This window comes from Arachis ipaensis, chromosome B10 (assembly GCF_059453495.1).
Source record: "Arachis ipaensis isolate K30076 ecotype BB chromosome B10, ASM5945349v1, whole genome shotgun sequence".
NCBI lineage: Eukaryota > Viridiplantae > Streptophyta > Magnoliopsida > Fabales > Fabaceae > Arachis > Arachis ipaensis.
The window spans coordinates 116,865,510-116,884,176 of record NC_142435.1 but is presented as its reverse complement, the minus strand read 5'-3'; the positions used below and the strand labels follow the sequence as shown (position 1 = coordinate 116,884,176).

The window sequence follows — 18,667 nt, the reverse complement described above, 5'->3', positions numbered from 1 at the left end:
ATATATAATACATAATAATAGAGGAAAGCCGAAGGCAATCCTAGAACTTCCTCCAGATAATATCAAAGCTTATAAACAAACTAAACTGTAAGTGGCAACTGACTAAAGATCCTTCAGTCTAACTAATACTTCCCTTTCCAATTCCTTCAGACCTCCCAACCACCAGCAGGAGTATAATATAGCAAACACATTTATATCAGACAAGAGATTTATAAATAGGAACAGATAAGGGATTTAGACAATTAGCAAGTAATATGCAGTCAAATAGGCAATCTCAAACAATTCATATAGTATGCATATGATGAATGCCTGTCCCTAGTGGCTGATGATATCATCTGTCGGTTATAGAGCCAACCCGACAAGTCCTGGTAGCTAACCATTGGACTGTCCCTCTGTCGCACATCCCCAACTCGAGTTATACTCATCATAAACTTGATCATAATCATGATCCATATCCATCACCCTCACTGGTGAATATTTACGGGGGCGAGCTCATCCAAGCCTTTCACAGTTCCTGGCCATACTTACGACATAGGGTCAAAAGAGCTTCGAGTCTCAACCTGGAGCACGTGGTGGCTAGCCACTGCTTCCTCCCAGGGAAACCCTCATCTCCGATGGTAGAAGTGCAAACATTCACAATTCATTCAACAGCATATATGCATTTATAATTAGCCATAATCATGGCTCCGCCATAACACAGCAATAATCTAGCCATCCGGCTCACGGTTAAATCCATAACCAGTCAATTCATTAACAATTACGGCCCTTCGGCCCATGGCACAACAAGCACTTCCACCGCCATCCTCCGCATCTCACATAATCATCTTTGATCCTCATTGATCATTCATTTTTCCCTTGCTTCACTCGCAAGTTACCACATTTACTAGCCCCTTGCCTCATTGCTAGGCATATTATAATGATTTAAGACATAAGTGGTAAGATCGGAGGCTTAGAAGTATGAAATTTGGCTTTTAAAACTCAAAAATAAACTTTGGGATGAAAACAGGGCCACGCGTACGCGCACTCCACGCGTACGCGTGGATGGCCACAAAATCTCATCGACGCGCAAGCGTCATACGCGCGGACACGCGGGTTGAAAAATAACCAAACGACGCACGAGCGTCAACCACGCGTACGCGTGGGTGCTCTTGCGCCCCAGGTACAAAACTGGCACAACTCTCGAGAAAATAGCTGGACATTCGGTGTAGTGCATTGACGCGCCCGCGCACACCACGCGCACGCGTGGATGGTGCTTTCTTGAAAAACGGCGCGTACGCGCCAAGTGCGCCTACGCGCCAAGTGCGCCTACGCGCGGAGGGTCATTTTGCTAAAAAATTTTCTAAGTTAAAAGCTGCAGAATTTACAGATTCAACCCCCAATCTTCTGACGGACATAACTTTCTCATTTTAAATCGTTTTTCACCCGTTCTTCGAACGGCATGGACATCCCGGGTCCAATTTCATTTCTAAATAGATTTGGCACAAATCAAAGATCCATAGTCCAAGTTATGCCCCGTCAAAGTATGCCCAAAAACCATGTTTTCATACAAAACCATAAAGTGCCATTTTCAAAACAAGCCTCTTTCAACTCTTTTCAAAATCAATCAAAACATGCCAATTTCATCCCTTTTCTTTGAAATCAATCAAAATGTACCAAAATCAATATCAAGCCATCCTTAACTCACACATTAACATTTTACCAAATTTCCCAAAATCACCATCCAACCCTTTTAACACTTCTCAATCAAATGGCTAAAGGACAAACACAATATCATGTCATACATCCTCCCTCATCCCAATTTTCAATAATACCATTTCCAATCAACCATCATTATACATAATCAACATCATACTCACCATCAACATGGTACCACCCACCAATTCAACCTTAATCATTCATCAAGCATATATCACAACATGCATTTTCTCATATATCACAAAATCAAGGCATCAATATTCATAATCACATATATGATCACATCATATATCTCAACCATTTAACAACATCAACCATTCAATGCCAATCTTAGGGCCTCTAGCCTAAGTATTTCCTACCACATTACATATTAGATACGAGAAACCGAGACCATACCTTAGCCGATTTCCCAAGCTCAACCGGAGCACTTCCAAACCACTTGTCCACAAGCTCTCAAGGTCTCAACACCTCCAAGAACAGATTTTATCACACAAAACCCTCTCCCAAGCTTTCCAAAATCACCAATCAAGCTCCAATATTCACATATACACAACCTAAGCCACAATCATCATACTCATACACAGCATCTCAATACCCAACATCATAGAACAATAAATTACACTAGGGTTGAGAATCTTACCACACCCAAGGTCCAAAGAGACAAGATTAACCTTCTCCTTCAAGAGAGTTGGGTCCTATAACATCAAAGAGCCCAAAATCTCAACATTTCATCCATGAAACTCGAAAACAAGGGCTGGAATTTCGAAGAGTAAAACATGGCTTACCTTAAGATTGATTGTATGGGTTTTGTAGGGCTCTCCGTGGTGAACACGTGGCCGTAAACGGTGCGGCAATCGGAGCTCTAGATCAAAGTTATGGTGGTTTGAAGATCAAATGAGAGAAAGAACTTGAGAGAGTGTTCTTCCCTCCATGGCCTCTATTTCAGCGTGTTTAGTGTCTCAAATGAGGAGAGAGAGTGCTGAAATAAGAATTTTAGGGTTTAGTTATATTGGGCCAAGGGCCCACTTTGGGTCCGATTGACCCGGTTTGGCCCGTTCGGTCCAATCTTGGTCCGATTTCTATAAAATTGGTACCGAAATTCTCGTCTCAATCTCCTCTATCATATTAAGCCATAAAAATAACATTTTTGGCTTTCTAGAATAAATTCTCATTTATGGGTTAATTAGCCGTTAATTAACCGGGTCTTACAGAAAATACCTACTAATAGTTTCCCTATACCTATAAAACCTAACTTGTACGCTGTGATTTTTTGTATGGTGAGCTAATATGATTAAGAAAGTAGCTACTTACTCGCCAATACCAACATGACCATCTTCTTCTAACCTACCCTAAACTTGTAGCAATTCACATAAATTTACAAATACATTCAAACTCATTCTTAACTCCTATATGTAATTTCTATCTCCACCCGCCCCAATTATATTATCTAATGCATCTCGCCTTAATGGCAATGTGTTCATTCTTTGACCAATCGAAGAATGATCCGGCCTTCTATTCTTAATATACATATATAAAGTAACTAAAAATAACAACATTAACTTGTCAAATTGCATGCTCATAATCCAGTAATATCCAGCACATAGCTTAATTTGTTCAGAACGATCCATCATCATTTCCTAAGAAATAGTAAAAAGTAAATGCATAAAAAATTTAAAAGATATCTAGTATGACATCATTTAAAGGAAAAACATAAATGAAGAATAGTTTCTACGAATAGGAAAAACACTCAATTAAACTAAAAATAGAGAAAAACACTCATTACACAATCACATACTCATATAATCAAATTGAAAGTATACTAATAGATTTCAAAACTAAGTAACTAACCAACTGGCTTATATGCCATGAACAAAATAGCAAAGAAATCATTGAAATCTAATTAAATACATATCAATAAAAATTGTCAGCTAAAAAATAATTAAGAGTTTTAATATGTAATTTTTTAAAGTAATAAAAGAGAAATAATGCTTTGAGATAGGTGACTGATAACTTTCTAAGAGAAAATTGACTCTGACTTCTATCACAATGAAACAAGATCCAGAATTGTACATTCACATGTCAATTTCTATAAACAATTATCATCCAACTTATTTAATTTCTACAAACAATAATTAGTACATATATGAATATATATTTCAAATATATGCTTGTTATATAGAAAAAATATATATGCTTCTATAAAGCTACAAAAAATCCAACATACATCCCACTAACCTCAACGTAAATAAATACTATTTTATACTTTAAAATAATTATTGAACTCGTAGAATCTGCATGAAATACTATTTTAATAATCAGTACATATATATTTCAAGAACATGATATATATATATTAAAAGATAAGAAAAAATCTAAACAGGTTTCAGATCATGCACATTAAGAACAGAGAGAAGAACAAAACCCAACCCATATGTGCTCAAAGAAAAAAAAGGTAAGGATTAATATTATTTCAAACCTTGAGTTGAGTTTTCTAGCACAGAAGAAGGAAAAGATTGGGATAAAACAATAAAGAGTTTCACAAAATAGGCATCACACACAAATGAAGAAGATTTGAATCTACAAAAATAGGGGAGAAGAGATTATTCGATGCTACAGAAACATAAGAGAAGATATTATCACTGGTTAGGGTTTGTAACAAAAAGAGGAGATATTTAGAATTTTAGAAAATGAATGAGGATAACATAGTCCAAAAAAATGATGCAAATCTGTGTCTATCACTTAAAATACATGTATCTTGTGCATGTTTGTGTGTAAGTATATCCTTGTTATTTTAGTGTCTCACAAACCAAACAATAGACACGCCCTACCATGTCTATGTCTTGGTCTAATACACACATCAAATAAACGGGATGTATAAGCACATGATGAGTTTAGAGGCATGCTGACCCTATATAATGAGAATGAAAGGATCTAGTATGTGGGAATAAACTTCAATTTAAATCAGTAAAGAAAAGTTTATCATTTTATCATAATGTACATACATGTCTTTTATAAGCATTGATCTAAATAGGTTGGTACCAATGTGATTAGAATAAAAATTTTGGAAGGTATTGTTAGTTCAAATTGTGTTAGGTGTCACTAGAAGAAAAATACTAAGTACCGTCGGATTTAGCGTCGTAGAGTAGCAGTGGATTTACCAGCAGTAAATGCGTCGAATTTGTAAGGTTAAATAATTACTAGCGAATTAATGTTTCTGACAATAAATTCGTTGGTAATAAAATTGGAGGGAAATAACAAGAAATTGGTGCATCCTTTAGGATTGGATTTACCATCGAATTTTTTTTGCAGTAAACCCACTTAGTGAAATGCTGCATTTAAGTGACCCATAATGGTTTACCATCGGATTTTTTCAACGGTAAATCCGACGGTAATTGTGACGTAAAGTTGAAGCGTGAACTGTCTTCCCCCTTAATCGACGTTGTCTCATTCTCTCTCTCTAACCCTCTCGCCTCCTACACTCTTTACTCCTCTCGCCGTCGTCTCGCCACCGTTCTTCTCGCCGTCATCTCTTCTGCCTTCTCTTTCTTGCCGTCGGCTGCCATCCAATGCCCTTGACGCATGAGCATCTTATACCCATTTTCTAGTTGTTTTTATATTGTTTTTAGTTAGATTTTAATTACTTTTAATTGATTTTAGTGCAAAAATCACCTTTGGATGCTACTTTAAGTTTTTCTTGTGTTTTTATTGTTTTAGCTGAAATTCAGAGCAGTTTGGAGAAGCCTGGAGCAAGAAAGGAAGATGTTGGCAGCTCCCCTTTGGGCGCTGAACGACAAGTTGGTGTTCAACGACAGCAGGGGGTAAGAAATCAGAACGCAAGCTTCCCTCTCTGGCGTTCAACGCCCAGACTGGCACTGAACGCCAGCAAGCAACCCGAGCCACACTCAATTGGGCCTCCAAGTGGATTTAACACTCATTAGTTTTATCTTATTTTATCTTTTGTAATTTTATCTTTGTAATCTTTAATTAAAAATGATATCTTTTAGGCTAGAGTTTATTATTAGGTTAGTATTTAAAGGAAAAGATCAATTAGGTTTAGGATCTTCTTCCTTCCGCACTTTTCAGAACCCTGTTTTCTCCGTAAGTTATGAGCAACTAAACCTCCTGGTTAAGGTTAGGAGCTCTGTTTATTTCTATGGATTAAGATTATTAATTTTCTATTTTAATATATGTTTGATTCAATTCTAAGGTGTGTTTTCGTTCTTAATCTAATGAAACTGGGTGGAATGGGAGTATGACCCCCTTTTTTTACATGCATTCTTGTGATACTCGGGAGAGGTCACTTGAACTACAGCTTGAGAACACGCCTCCTAGACAGATAATCCACAAACTATTGGAGACAAGGAACATCTGTTCAACTGGAATCTGGGGTGATTAGGTCCTTTGTGGTATAAACTAGCTTTTTGAACTTCACCCTCCAATCCGAATTGGATGACCATGGGAGTGGCCTTTGATGAGGATCAGAGGAGATTAATCACTAAGGGATTAGGGTTAATCACTTACAGTTTGCCATAGAATGAATCATTCATTGTTAAAATAGTTAATAAGAAGTTTTAATCTAGAAAGATAAACATCTCCAAGACCTTAGCTGCATTCTTACATTGATTTTACACCAAACCTTTTATTTCTTTCTTATTTATTTGTTTATGCGTTTTCAACAATAACCATCTTTTACTATTTTCCTGACTAAGTCCAACAGGACAGCTATTGCTTGCTCAGTCTAACAATTCTCGTGGGATTGACCCTCATTCACTTGAGGTATTACTTGGATGACCCGGTGCACTTGCTAGTAAAGTTGTGCGAGTTCTAATTTCGCGCACTAAGTATTTTACTCCGTTGCCGAGAATTGTTCGTGATTGACAACTACTAGTTGTCTTGTTGCTTAGATTAGGTATTTTTATTAGTTTTTGTTTAATTATTTTTCCTTTTAATTTTGATTCCTATTTTGTTTATTTTCTTAATTGTCGACTTGATCTTATTTATCTTTTCCTTTGTTTTCAAATTTTGTTATTTTATTTTCATCTAATTTCAAATTTTAAGTTTGGTGTCATTTAGTATTCCCTTTTTCTTTTTGAATTTCAAAAATTTCAAATCCCTTTATTTTAATTTTCGAAAATTTTTAAGATTAATTCTTGCATTCTTATTTTTTGAATTTTCTTTTTGCTCACTCTATTTTATTTCTTTTAAGGATATCTCACTGGGAGTTCTCTATACCTTGACCTAGAGGCTCCAATTTTTCTTTGTCTCTCATTTGTGTATGCAGGAACAGGAGGGGATCACTATGGGGCCAAATGGGAGTGCGTAACCCAGAAGAACATTGGGATCTTATACAGCTTCCACCCCTCATTTTTATGGAAGAAGCATTAGTCTACTCCCCATTCGAGCAGATAATTTTGAGCTCAATCCACAATTGATCACTTTAGTACAGCAAAATTGCCAGTTTTATGGACTTCTGCAGGAGGACCCCAACAAGTTTATATCTGATTTTCTGCAGATCTGTGACACTGTAAAGAATAATAGGGTAGATCCTGATGTCTACAGGCTAATGCTCTTTCTGTTCGTTGTGAGAGATCAACCAAAGGACTGGTTGGATGCTCAACCCAGAGAGAGCTTAAACACATAGAGTAAAGTAGTAAATAAGTTTCTGAATAAATATTTTCCCCCAAGGAGGTTGACCGAGATGAGCTTAAATATTCATACCTTTAAACAAGGAGAGAGCGAGTCCCTCTATGACACTTGGGAGAGATACAAGCTAATACTCAAAAGATGCCCCACTGAAATATTTACAGATTGGGTCAAGCTGGATATCTTCTATTACGGACTCTATGACAAGGCCAAGATGTCCTTGGATAATTTTGTAGGTGGTTCCATACACATAAAGAAGACACCTGAAGAAGTTGATGAAATCATTAAGACGGTTGCTAATAATAAATACTTATACTCAGTTGAAAATACCTCAATAAGAAAGGAAACCAAGGAAAAGTCTACTGAAGGCACCATTCTTGGCCAGAATGAATCTTTGGTCCAACACAACAAGTGCAATGCTTGCAGAGTTCAGCCAAAAACACTCCTTCTCAATCCTCTCAACCTAATAGTATATCTGACCTGGCATCCATGATTGTAGAAATTGCAAAAAGCCAACAAAGTTTTATGCAGAAAGCTAAAGCTTCCCTCTGGAACCTGAAGACGCACTTGGACCTAGCAAAACAACAATTATTTGGACAGATAATAAAGAAATGCCAAGCGATCCAATTGAAGAGTGGCAAGATTTTGGATACACAATCTCAGAACAATAAAACACAAGATGAAGAAGAGTCATCAGAGAGTGAAAATGTAATAATCCAGAGCACCATCCAGGGTGTTGAACACCCAGAAGGGAGCAAAATGGGCGTTCAACGCCCAGAGAGGGGAGGAGCAATAAACGCCAATGCAAAAGATGTTTCCTCCAGGCACCCTGATAATCTCTTTCCAGTCACCCTGGATACTCATCTTGCATTGCCAAAAGCCCCAGAATATAAGGCCAAGCTACCATATCCTCAGAAACTCCAGAAGGCAGAAAAAGGATAAGCAATTTGCCAAGTTCTTGGAAAGTTTTCAAGAAGCTTGAGATAAAAATCCCCTTTGCAGAGGATCTGGAACACATGCCTTCCTATGCTAAGTTCATGAAGGACATATTGAGTAACAAAAGGGACTCAAGAGAGGCAGAAATAGTTATATTCACTAAGAAATGCAGTGCAGTAATTCACAGGAATCTATCGGAGAAACTACAAGACCCTGGGAGCTTTATAATCCCCTACATCATTGGAATACTTGTACAAAGAAGGTCTTATGTGATCTTGGAGCAAGCATCAACTTAATGCTATTATCATTGATGAAGAAACTCCATATTTAAGAAATCAAACCCATCCATATTTTCCTCCAACTTGCTAACCACTCGGTCAAGTTTCCATTGGGACTGGTTGAAGGCATGCTTGTGAGAGTGGGACCCTTTACCTTTCCTGTAGACTTCGTGATACTGAATATGAGGAGGATAATAATGCATCCATCATTTTGAAAAGACCCTTCTTAGCCATAGGAAGAAATATTATAGACATCCAGAAGGGAGAAGTGACACTTAGAGTCAACGAAGACGAGGTTGTACTAAATGCAGTCGAGGTTATGCAACACCCAGATTCCCCTGAGGAATGCATGAGGATAGACGACATAAAGCCCCTGGTCGAAGAAGTGTTTAAAGCTGAAAAACTTGAAGAGGAACTGCACACTATTTTTCAAGACATTCTGCTTGAACTGGATGAGGCAGCACCTCAGAAAGAGACACTAAGCACGCCTAGTGTAGAGGAAGGGCTTCCTAAACTTGAGCTAAAGCCTTTACCACCATCCTTAAAGTACGTGTTCCTAGGGGGCAAAAACACTTATCCAGTAATCATCAGCTCCTCCCTGAGGTAGCATGAAGAAGAGGTGCTGATTCATGTATTCAAGAGCCATAAAACCACTCTCGGATGGTCCATAAGTGACTTAAAGGGGATCAGTTTGACCAAATGCATGCACAAGATCTTTCTTGAAGATGATGTTAAGCCAGTTGTGCAACCACAGAGACGACTGAATCTTGCTATGAAAGAGGTGGCTCAGAAGGAAGTTACAAAGCTCTAAGAGGCTAGAATCATATATCCTATCTCAGACAGTCCATGGGTAAGCCCAGTGCAAGTGGTGTCCAAGAAGGGAGGGATGACAGTGATGCACAATAAAAAGAATACGTTGATCTCAATAAGAACTGTCACAGGATGGCGCATGTATATCGACTACAGAAGGCTCAATAACGCGACAAGGAAGGATCACTTCCCCATGCCCTTCATAGATCAGATGCTCGAGAGACTAGCCGGCCATGTATTCTATTGCTTTCTGGATGGATACTTAGGCTACAATCAAATTGTAGTAGATCCTCAGGACCAAGAAAAGATGGCGTTTACATGCCCTTATGGAGTATTTGCCTACAGAAGGATGCTATTTGGCCTTTGTAATGTCCCTGCAACCTTTCAAAGGTGCATGCTTTCCATTTTTTCAGATATGGTTAAAAAGTTCATGAGGTATTCATGGATGACTTCTCCATTTTTGGTGACTCCTTTGACTCTTGCCTTAATCATCTAGCCTTAATTTTGAAATGATGCCAAGAAACAAATCTAGTTTTAAATTAGGAAAAATGTCATTTTATGGTAACTGGGGGGATTGTTCTTAGTCATCGGATTTCAAATAAAGGAATAGAGGTTGATCAAGTTAAGGTGGAAGTATTTGAAAAATTACCACCACCTATTAACGTTAAGGAAATCAGAAGTTTCTTAGGGCATGCAGGATTCTACAGAAGGTTTATAAAAGACTTTTCAAAAATTGCAAAATCCCTGTGCAATCTTCTAGCTACTGATACACCTTTTGTTTTTTTATAAAGAATGCCTGAATGCCTTTGAAACCTTAAAAGCAAAGCTTGTCTCTGCACCCATCATTATCGCACCCAATTAGAATCTACCATTTGAATTAGTGTGTGACGCCGGTGATTATGCCATAGGAGCGGTTTTGGGGTAGAGGTAAGACAAGCTCATGCATGTCATTTATTATGCCAGTCGTGTTCTAAATGATGATCAAAAGAACTACACCATAACAGAATAGGAATTACTGATGGTTATCTATGAAATTGATAAGTTTAGATCCTATTTAATTGGTTCCAAGATTATTGTTTATACTGACCATGCTGCTCTTAAGTACCTTCTGACCAAGTAGGATTCTAAAACCAAGATTAATCATATGGGTATTGCTCCTTCAGGAATTCGACATTGAAATCAGGGATAGAAAGAGGTCAAAAAATCAGGTGGCTGATCATTTGTCCAGAATTGAGCCTGAGGAAGGAACTCCACCCCCTACTACTGCTATGAATGAGACATTCCCAGATGAGTACCTCCTTGTGATCCACAAGGCAGCATGATTTTCAGACATTGCAAACTATAAGGCCATGAGGTTTATTCCCAAAGAGTACACAAAACAATAAGACAAAAAACTTTTGCATGATGCTAAGTACTACTTGTGGGATGAATCATATCTCTTTAAGATATGCTCATATGGGATGATCAGTCATTGTGTTTCAGAGGAGGAAGCCCAACAGATTTTCTGGAATTCTTACGGTTCTAAGTATGGAGGACATTTTTTAGGGGAACAGCCACCAACGTCCTTCAGAGCGGGTTCTACTGGCCAACCCTCTTCTGGGATTCTCAGGAATTTGTAAGCTACTGTGAAAAGTGTCAAAGAACCAAAAACCTTCCTCACAATCATGAAATGCCATAGTAGGGGATCTTGGAAATTGAGTTATTTGACGTTTGGAGGGTAGACTTTATGAGACCTTTTCCACCCTCATACTCAAACATGTACATTCTAGTAACCGTAGACTACGTGTTGAAATATGTTGAGGCGATAGCACTAATGACACCCGAGTTGTGCTAAAATTCCTACAGAAATATATTTTCAGCAGGTTTGCCATCCCTTGAACACTGATCAGTGATAGGGGCAGCCACTTCTGCAATAAACAGTTGGACTCAATTCTGTAGAGGTATGGAGTCCGTCATAAGGTGGCAACCCTCTATCATCCACAGACAAGTTGATAGGCTGAGGTCTCAAACAGGAAACTCAAAATTATCCTAGAGAAAACAGTTAGCACCTCCAAGAAGGACAGGGAAAGGAGGCTTGATGATGTTCTCTGGGCGTACAGAATAGCCTTTAAGACCTCCATTTGGATGTCCCTTTATCAGCTAGTCTATGGCAAGGCCTGTCATTTACCAGTGGAGTTGGAACACAGAGCATACTGGGCAACAAGGTTCCTAAAATTTGATGCCAAGGCTGTAGGAGAGAAAAGATTACTCCAGCTAAATGAATTGGATGAGTTTAGGTATACTGCCTATGAGAATGCCAAAGTTTATAAGAAAAGGTCAAAGACGTGGCATGATAGGAAGATAACTTCCAGAGTTTTCGAGCCCAGTCAGAAGGTTCTACTTTTTAATTCTATGCTCAAGTTCTTCCCTGGAAGCTCAAGTCACGATGGTCAGGACCTTTTGTGGTCACTGGCGTATCACCCTATGGTCATGTGGAACTTCAAAACGGGTATTCGAATGGTAGATTCATAGTCAATGGCCAGAGAGTAAAATACTACCTAGGCGATGAGATTGAGCAAGGAAATTCCACCCACCTGCTGACATAACACTAGATGTCCGTCAAGCTAATGACGATAAAGAAGTGCTTGTTGAGAGGCAACCCAACCATACATATCCTACAGTTCACTTTCCTTTATTCTATTTTAGTTTAATTGAGTTGATTTCATATTAGTTCATTTTATATTGATTTTCATAATTTTCCTCATGTTACTAACGTTTGTGATCATGTATAGAACTCAGAACAAAAACAAAAAAGTATAGCAGGAAAAATAGCACACCCTGGAGGAGACCCCCTGCTAGCGTTGAATGCAAGATCTGGCGTTCAGCGTCTAGGGGGGAATGAAAATTTGGACGTTAAACGTCCAAAAGGGAGTAACTCAAGGCAAAATTTTGGTCCCCCTAGGGCATTCAACGCCCATTCTTGGCGTTAAACGCCAGAAAAAAATAACCCACTCCCCGCGTTCAACGCTGAACTGGCGTTCAACGCCGTGAGAGGAGCAGTATCACAAATAGGTTGACTATTCCAACCAAATCTCCTACTTTTCACTCATATCTTTTCAGATCCTATCTTTTTTATCCTCCCCACTAATTCTCCTTAACCAAAACCCCCTATATCTCCCTTATTTGTTTAATATATCCCCACAAATCCTATTCATATCTTTCAACCTCACCTCTCCATAAATCCAATATTCGCTCTAGTTTCTCCACCACCCCTCCCTTAACCGAATTCACCATCCCCCACACATATAAATACGCAACCTTCATTTACTCCTCTCACACCTCCTCCCTCATCTTCTTTCCTCTGCTCACCCTGCTTCCTATCTCTTTCTTCTCTTCTCTCTTTGCTTAAGGACGAGCAAAAGTTTTAAGTTTGGTATTGAGAACGCTCTGCTTTTTCAATCTCCATTGCACCAAATATTGGGGAATCATTCTCAAGAAAAAGAAAAGAAAAAGATCCATCAATAGTCACTTACGAGCTCCACCAGTTTTACTCCAAGTTTCTTGAGGAACATTACTACAATATTGTTAGTAAGAAGAAGGTAATTCCGGAAATCAAATTCGAATTGAAGGCTGATGAATACCCAAAAATTCAATAGAAAATTCGAATTAGGGTTGGGAAACTCTGGCCAACCCCATGACTGAAGTTAGAGTTCTGAAAGTCCAAGAATTTTATGCAAATCTATGAATGACGAGAAAACACAAGAAGGAGCACCCCGAGTTCAAAACTTGGCACACCATGGTCCGAGGGAGGACTCTGCAGTTCAGAATGGAAAAAGTGAGGGAAATCTTTAAGCTACCTCCATCCAAAGATGACCCTCACTCTTTCAATAGGAGGGTACAAGCTGATCTGAGGCTGGATCAAGTCCTCAAAGACATATGCCTCCCCATATCACAATGGAAAAGGACGCTAGGGGTCAGCCATTCCAACTGAGAAGGAATGATCTCAAGCCAGTTGCTAGGGGATGGCTATAATTCATTCAACGCTCCATCCTCCCCAGAAGTAATCGCTCTGAGGTCACTGTGAGGCGAGATGTGATGATCCACTGCATTATGCTAGGCAATGAAGTAGATGTTTATCAGTTAATCCCTTTAGAGATATATAATATTGCAGCAAAGACCTCACCCCTCTCTAGGCTAGCCTTTCTTCATCTCATCTCTTGCTTGTGTGAGGTAGCCAAAGTCCAGATAGATAGAGATATATTTATTGCAGTGGATAACCCAATCACCAAAAAGAGCATGGAGCACACTAGGAAACTTGGGCAAGCACCAGTTAGAAGCCAGTCCCACCTCCTCAGAGGAAGCAGCCTGAATGGCCTCAACAACACAGCATTCCTCTATGCGAGTACTGGACTCAACTGGCAGTATCCATTGGACATTTGATATCCACCATGGACTAACTAAAGAAGAACACAGAGGCCAGTCTATCATCCTTCATAAGCTAACTGAGGAACAGAAAAAATCAGGGGCACAAATTGGAGGAGTTGAAGCACCAAAAGGGACCCTCTAGAGAGAGTAGCAGCCACCATAACTAAGGTAATTGAGTTTTACCCTCATCTCTCTTATCTTATCTCTGTTTTTAGTACTTTATTCTATTTTCTATTTTCCATTCTGAGTTGCATGATCAATATTAGGATTTTCTGCATTCTAGTTTAGCAGTTAACTTTTAAAATTTTCAGTTATTTTTGAAAGATGTCTCATGTATTCCCTATTGAACTTAAATAAAGTTTTAAGAAGGAGAGTAATAATAAAATACATGAGAATTTGAGTTATATATCCTGTGTATTCTAGTTATTTTGATGTGGTGGCCTTATCTCTAATTTTTTGAATGTATGAATTAAATGTGCATATTTGATATTGAAGATGAGTATATTGGTTCTTGAGGAATTAGAATTTAATGAAGTATTATTGATTCTCTGAAATAGGAAAAAGATTAATTCTTGAAGTAAAAGAAATAGTAAAAAGAATTGAAAAGAAAATAAAAATAAAAAAAAGGTCCAAGACTTTGAGCATTAATGGTTAGGAGGGTCAAAAGTGATCTAAAGCTCAAAGGAGTAGTTTTCCCTAACCATGTGCTTGTGGTGTGAAAGTGTCAAGTAAACCCTAAGACTGAACACTTAAAGTCATGACCCAATACTGTTATAGAGTATGCCGAAGGCTCTGAGCACCACTGTCTGGGAATAAAGGAAAAGAAAGAGTCGAACCCAAAAGATTTCACCAGTTAAGTGCTTGTGGTGTTTATGTTTCAAGTTAAGCTTGAAGACAAAATACATAAATTCATGGCTAGGCTCAAAGGTGCAAAGCACCAAAGGAAAATAAAAGTTGTGTTCAAGAATCAACAAGGGTCTAAAGAAAAGAATCAATAATATCATCCGAGTTCTAGTTCGGAAGGACATCAATATTTCTTAGCTTTAATGAATAGTGAGATGCCAAAACTATTCAAAAATAGAGTGACAATAGCTCCATTTAATAGTTGATACGCGTAAACTTGTCTCATAACAAATTTCCTTTGGCAAGTGTAACGAATTCGTCGTCAAGTAATAACTCACAAAAGAGTGAGGTCGAATCCCACAGAGATTAACGAATTAAGCAATCAATAGTTGATTGATTATCCTAGTTAGACGATTCAGATTTGGATGATGAGTAAAAAGGGAATGTAAATTGCATGAATGTAAAGAAAGCAATAAAGTCCAGAAAAGTAAAATGGCAAGAAAAGTAAATGTAAGAACTAAAAAATAAAATGAACATTGGGATCAAGAGATATTACAATCCTCCGGATCAAGTTCATTCTCATCTCTTCCTCAATCAATGCATTCATTGATCTCCTTGGCAATCTTAATTGATTGAATTCCAATTTCTTGGAATTCAATCTCTCAAATCTTGATCAATAGCCAATTCCTTGGTCAATTGCTCATTAGAAGAGATGAAGTATGGTCACTGATTATACCACATGCATTTCCCAAATCAAGTGTTGGTAGGATTATAGTCACATATCCTTCCAAACCAAATTTGGTCCAGCATGAGAAAACATTTCTAGCATGATCTCTTCATTCCTCTTTCAAGGTTCAGAAGAGATCCAAGTATGAATAGCTTCTTTTCCAAGATAACTACCCAATTAGATGAAGATCGAAAGCTTTCAAGCAAAATCAAGAGAAAAGATAGAAGAAGAAGAATAAGAACTACACTTAATCCATTGAATCACAATAGAGCTCTCTAACCCAATGAAAAGAGTTAGTTGATCATTGCTCGACCAAAATAGAAAAGAAAGAAAGTGCAGAAAAGTAAAGATGAAGATTAAAACTGAAATTGAAACTTCAAAGTTCATAAATGAAAAATACAAACTAGAATTAAACTACTACTAAGGAAAGAAAAAGAAGAGAAAAGGAAGAAGAGTGTAGGAGGGGAGGGGTCCAAAGACCCACTCCCCTTAGAGTGTGCCAATTCACAGAAGTTCGAATTGGTCTTCACTCTCTCCCCCTTCCTTCAATTTCCAGAATGCTTTCAATGTAAAAACTAAGGCCTTTATATAGGCTCTCCTAAATTACAAAATGAAATTAAAAGTAAATTATAATTAAATGAAAATTCCTATGCTAGATGCTTCTTGTGGTCTTGATTGGTAGACAATTGTGGGCTTGCTTGCTTGAGCTTTGAAGTGGACTTGAGGGAGAAGTGAGTCAAGTTGAGGTCCAGGTGCTAAAGTTAGTGCTAAATTTAGCCACACTAACGCTACAAGTGTGGCGTTAGTGCTAAAGTTATTGTGGCTAACGTTGCACTTGCTGCCCAGTTGGTGTTTTTGGGGCTTAAAAGATACCTCTTGTTTGTGCTCCAATTTCATGCCCACTATAAAGTATTATATATCGTTGGAAAGCTCTGAATGTCAGCTTTCTAACGCAACTATAATCACCTCAATTGGATCTCTATAACTCAAGTTATGCTCCTTTGAAGTGGACATGATCGCTGGCATAGTCGCTAGCGTTAATGGAAAACGTGAGTCCCGATAACGCTAGCGATCAGGGGCTTAATATTTCCAGGTTCTGGAGCTCAAAATCAATGTCCACCTCATACTATTATATATTATTGGAAATCTTTGGATGTCTACTTTCCAATGCCTTTGGAAGCGCATCATTTGGAGCTCTACAACTCGAGTTACACTTCTTGGAAGGTGAAGAGGTCAGTTGGCCTTAATACAGGTTGATACCATGTTCATCATTGTACTTTTGGGGCGGGTTTTCTCCCTCAAATTTAGTGTCAACCATGTAGTTCCATATATGCTTGGAAAGCTCTGGAATCCTACTTTCCAATGCCACTAGAATCACCTCCTTTGGAGCTTTGTGGCTCAAGTTATGCGTGTTTAAAGAAGGCATGGTCAGGCTGCCAAGTGGAACTTTTGCCCACGTTAACTACCACATTAACTTAGTTAACGTGGAAGTTAATGTGGGTCTTTTTGCTTCGCCAACGTTAGTGAAACTCACCTTTTCCACTAACGTTGGCGTTCCCCTTTCCTTCCATGTTAGTTCCCACGTTAATCTCACTAACATGGAGACTAACGTGGGTCTTCTAGCCTTCGCAAACGTTAGTGGCACTCTCTTTTTCCACTAACGTTGGCATATACCCCTTTCACAAGCGTTATTGGGGCTCACCTTTCCCATTAACGTTGCTTGGTGCCTTTTGTCCGTACGTTAGAGTTCACGTTAGTGTAGCTAACGTGACTCTTAACGTGGGTCTTCCTTGCTATCCTTCCATGCTCTCCTTCTTCAAAGTTAATGCCACTAACTTTTCTCCCTAACGTTGGGGCTTTCCTTCCTTCCACGTTAGTGCCCACGTTAGTGTAACTAACGTAGCCACTAACGTGGCTCTTCTCTTCTTCTTTTGGCCTGAAATCAATCAAACAAAGTGCATCAAAGTCTTGCTCTTAATCATGGGATCATGCATCATCCAGTTTATCATATAATTCATGCAAAATTCTCATGAAATCATGTAAAGTGCACAATGTATGCTTGAATCAAGATGTAAGTGAATATCTACCCAAAACTCGCTTATTTTCTAAGAAAATGCATGAAACTACCTTAAAAACAGTAAAGAAAAGGTCAGTGAAACTGGCCAAAATGCCCTGGCATCAATAGTTAGACCTGAGCTTGATGGATAACTCGAATCTTGTGTGTTTTCTCTTCCTTGGTCTTATATTGTTTTGGTTGCTTAAGGAAAAGCAACAGTTTAAGTTTGGTATTGTGATGCGTGAGAATCTTATACCATTTTTCTAGTTGTTTTTATATTGTTTTTAGTTAGATTTTAATTACTTTTAATTGATTTTAGTGCAAAAAATTTCCTTTGTATGCTACTTTGAGTTTTTCTTGTGTTTTTATGATTTTAGCTGAAATTCAGAGCAGTTTGGAGAAGCCTAGAGCAATAAAAGAAAATGCTGGTAGCTCCCCCCTGGGCGCTGAATGCCACATGGTGTTCAATGCCAGCAGGGGGCAAGAAATCAGAAGGCAAGCTTCCCTCTCTGGCGTTTAACGCCCAGACTAGCACTGAATGCCAGCAAGCAGCACGAGCCACACTCAATTGGGCCTCCAAGTGGATTTAGCACTCATTAGTTTTATCTTATTTTGTCTTTGTAATTTTATCTTTGTAATCTTTAATTAAAAATAATATCTTTTAGGTTATCATTCATTATTAGATTAGTATTTAAAGGAAAAAATCAATTAGGTTTAGGATCTTCCTTTTGCACTTTTCATAATCCTGTTTTCTCTGTAAGTTTTGACCAACTAAACCTCCTGGTTAAGGTTAGGAGTATTGTTTATTTCAATGGATTAAGATTATTACTTTTCTATTTTAATATATGTTTGATTTAATTCTAAGGTGTGTTTTCATTCTTAATCTAATGAAATTGGGTGGAACGAGAGTTTGACCCTTTTTCTACATAAGTTCTTGTGATACTCGGGAGAGGTTGCTTGAACTACAGCTTGAGAACATGCCTCCTAGATGGCTAATCCACAACCTGTTGGAGACAAGGAACATCTGTTCAGCCAGGATCTGGGGTGATTAGGGCCTTCGTGATATAAACTAGCTTTTTGAACTTCACCCTCCAATCCGAATTAGATGACCACGGAAGTGGCGTTTGATGAGGATCAGAGGAGATTAATCACTAAGGGATTAGGGTTAATCACTTACAGTTTGCTATAGAATGAATAATTCATTATTAAAATAGTTAATAAGAAGTTTTAATCCGGAAAGATAAACATCTCCGAGACCTTAACTGCAATCTTACA

The 18,667-nt window shown here is 38.2% G+C and overlaps 1 protein-coding gene across 1 annotated transcript; it reads left to right on the top strand.

Annotated features, from left to right (window-relative positions):
• The first annotated feature begins 8,354 nt into the window (after positions 1 to 8,354).
• Positions 8,355 to 10,684, top strand: LOC148581426 (uncharacterized). Its single transcript, XM_088492376.1, has 3 exons — positions 8,355 to 8,536; positions 8,718 to 9,132; positions 10,526 to 10,684. Exons 1-3 carry the CDS (start codon positions 8,355 to 8,357, stop codon positions 10,682 to 10,684), a joined length of 756 nt encoding a protein of 251 aa, XP_088348502.1.
• The last annotated feature ends 7,983 nt before the right edge of the window (positions 10,685 to 18,667 follow it).

Excerpts from the sequence above, each read along its gene's own strand:
- LOC148581426 (XM_088492376.1), top strand. The coding sequence starts at position 8,355 with ATGCCTTCCTATGCTAAGTTCATGAAGGACATATTGAGTAACAAAAGG. Across the intron at positions 8,537-8,717 it reads GGAATACTTGTACAAAGAAG|ACTTCGTGATACTGAATATG; the intron begins GTCTTATGTGAT and ends CCTTTCCTGTAG. Across the intron at positions 9,133-10,525 it reads GGGGCAAAAACACTTATCCA|GAATTCGACATTGAAATCAG; the intron begins GTAATCATCAGC and ends TTGCTCCTTCAG.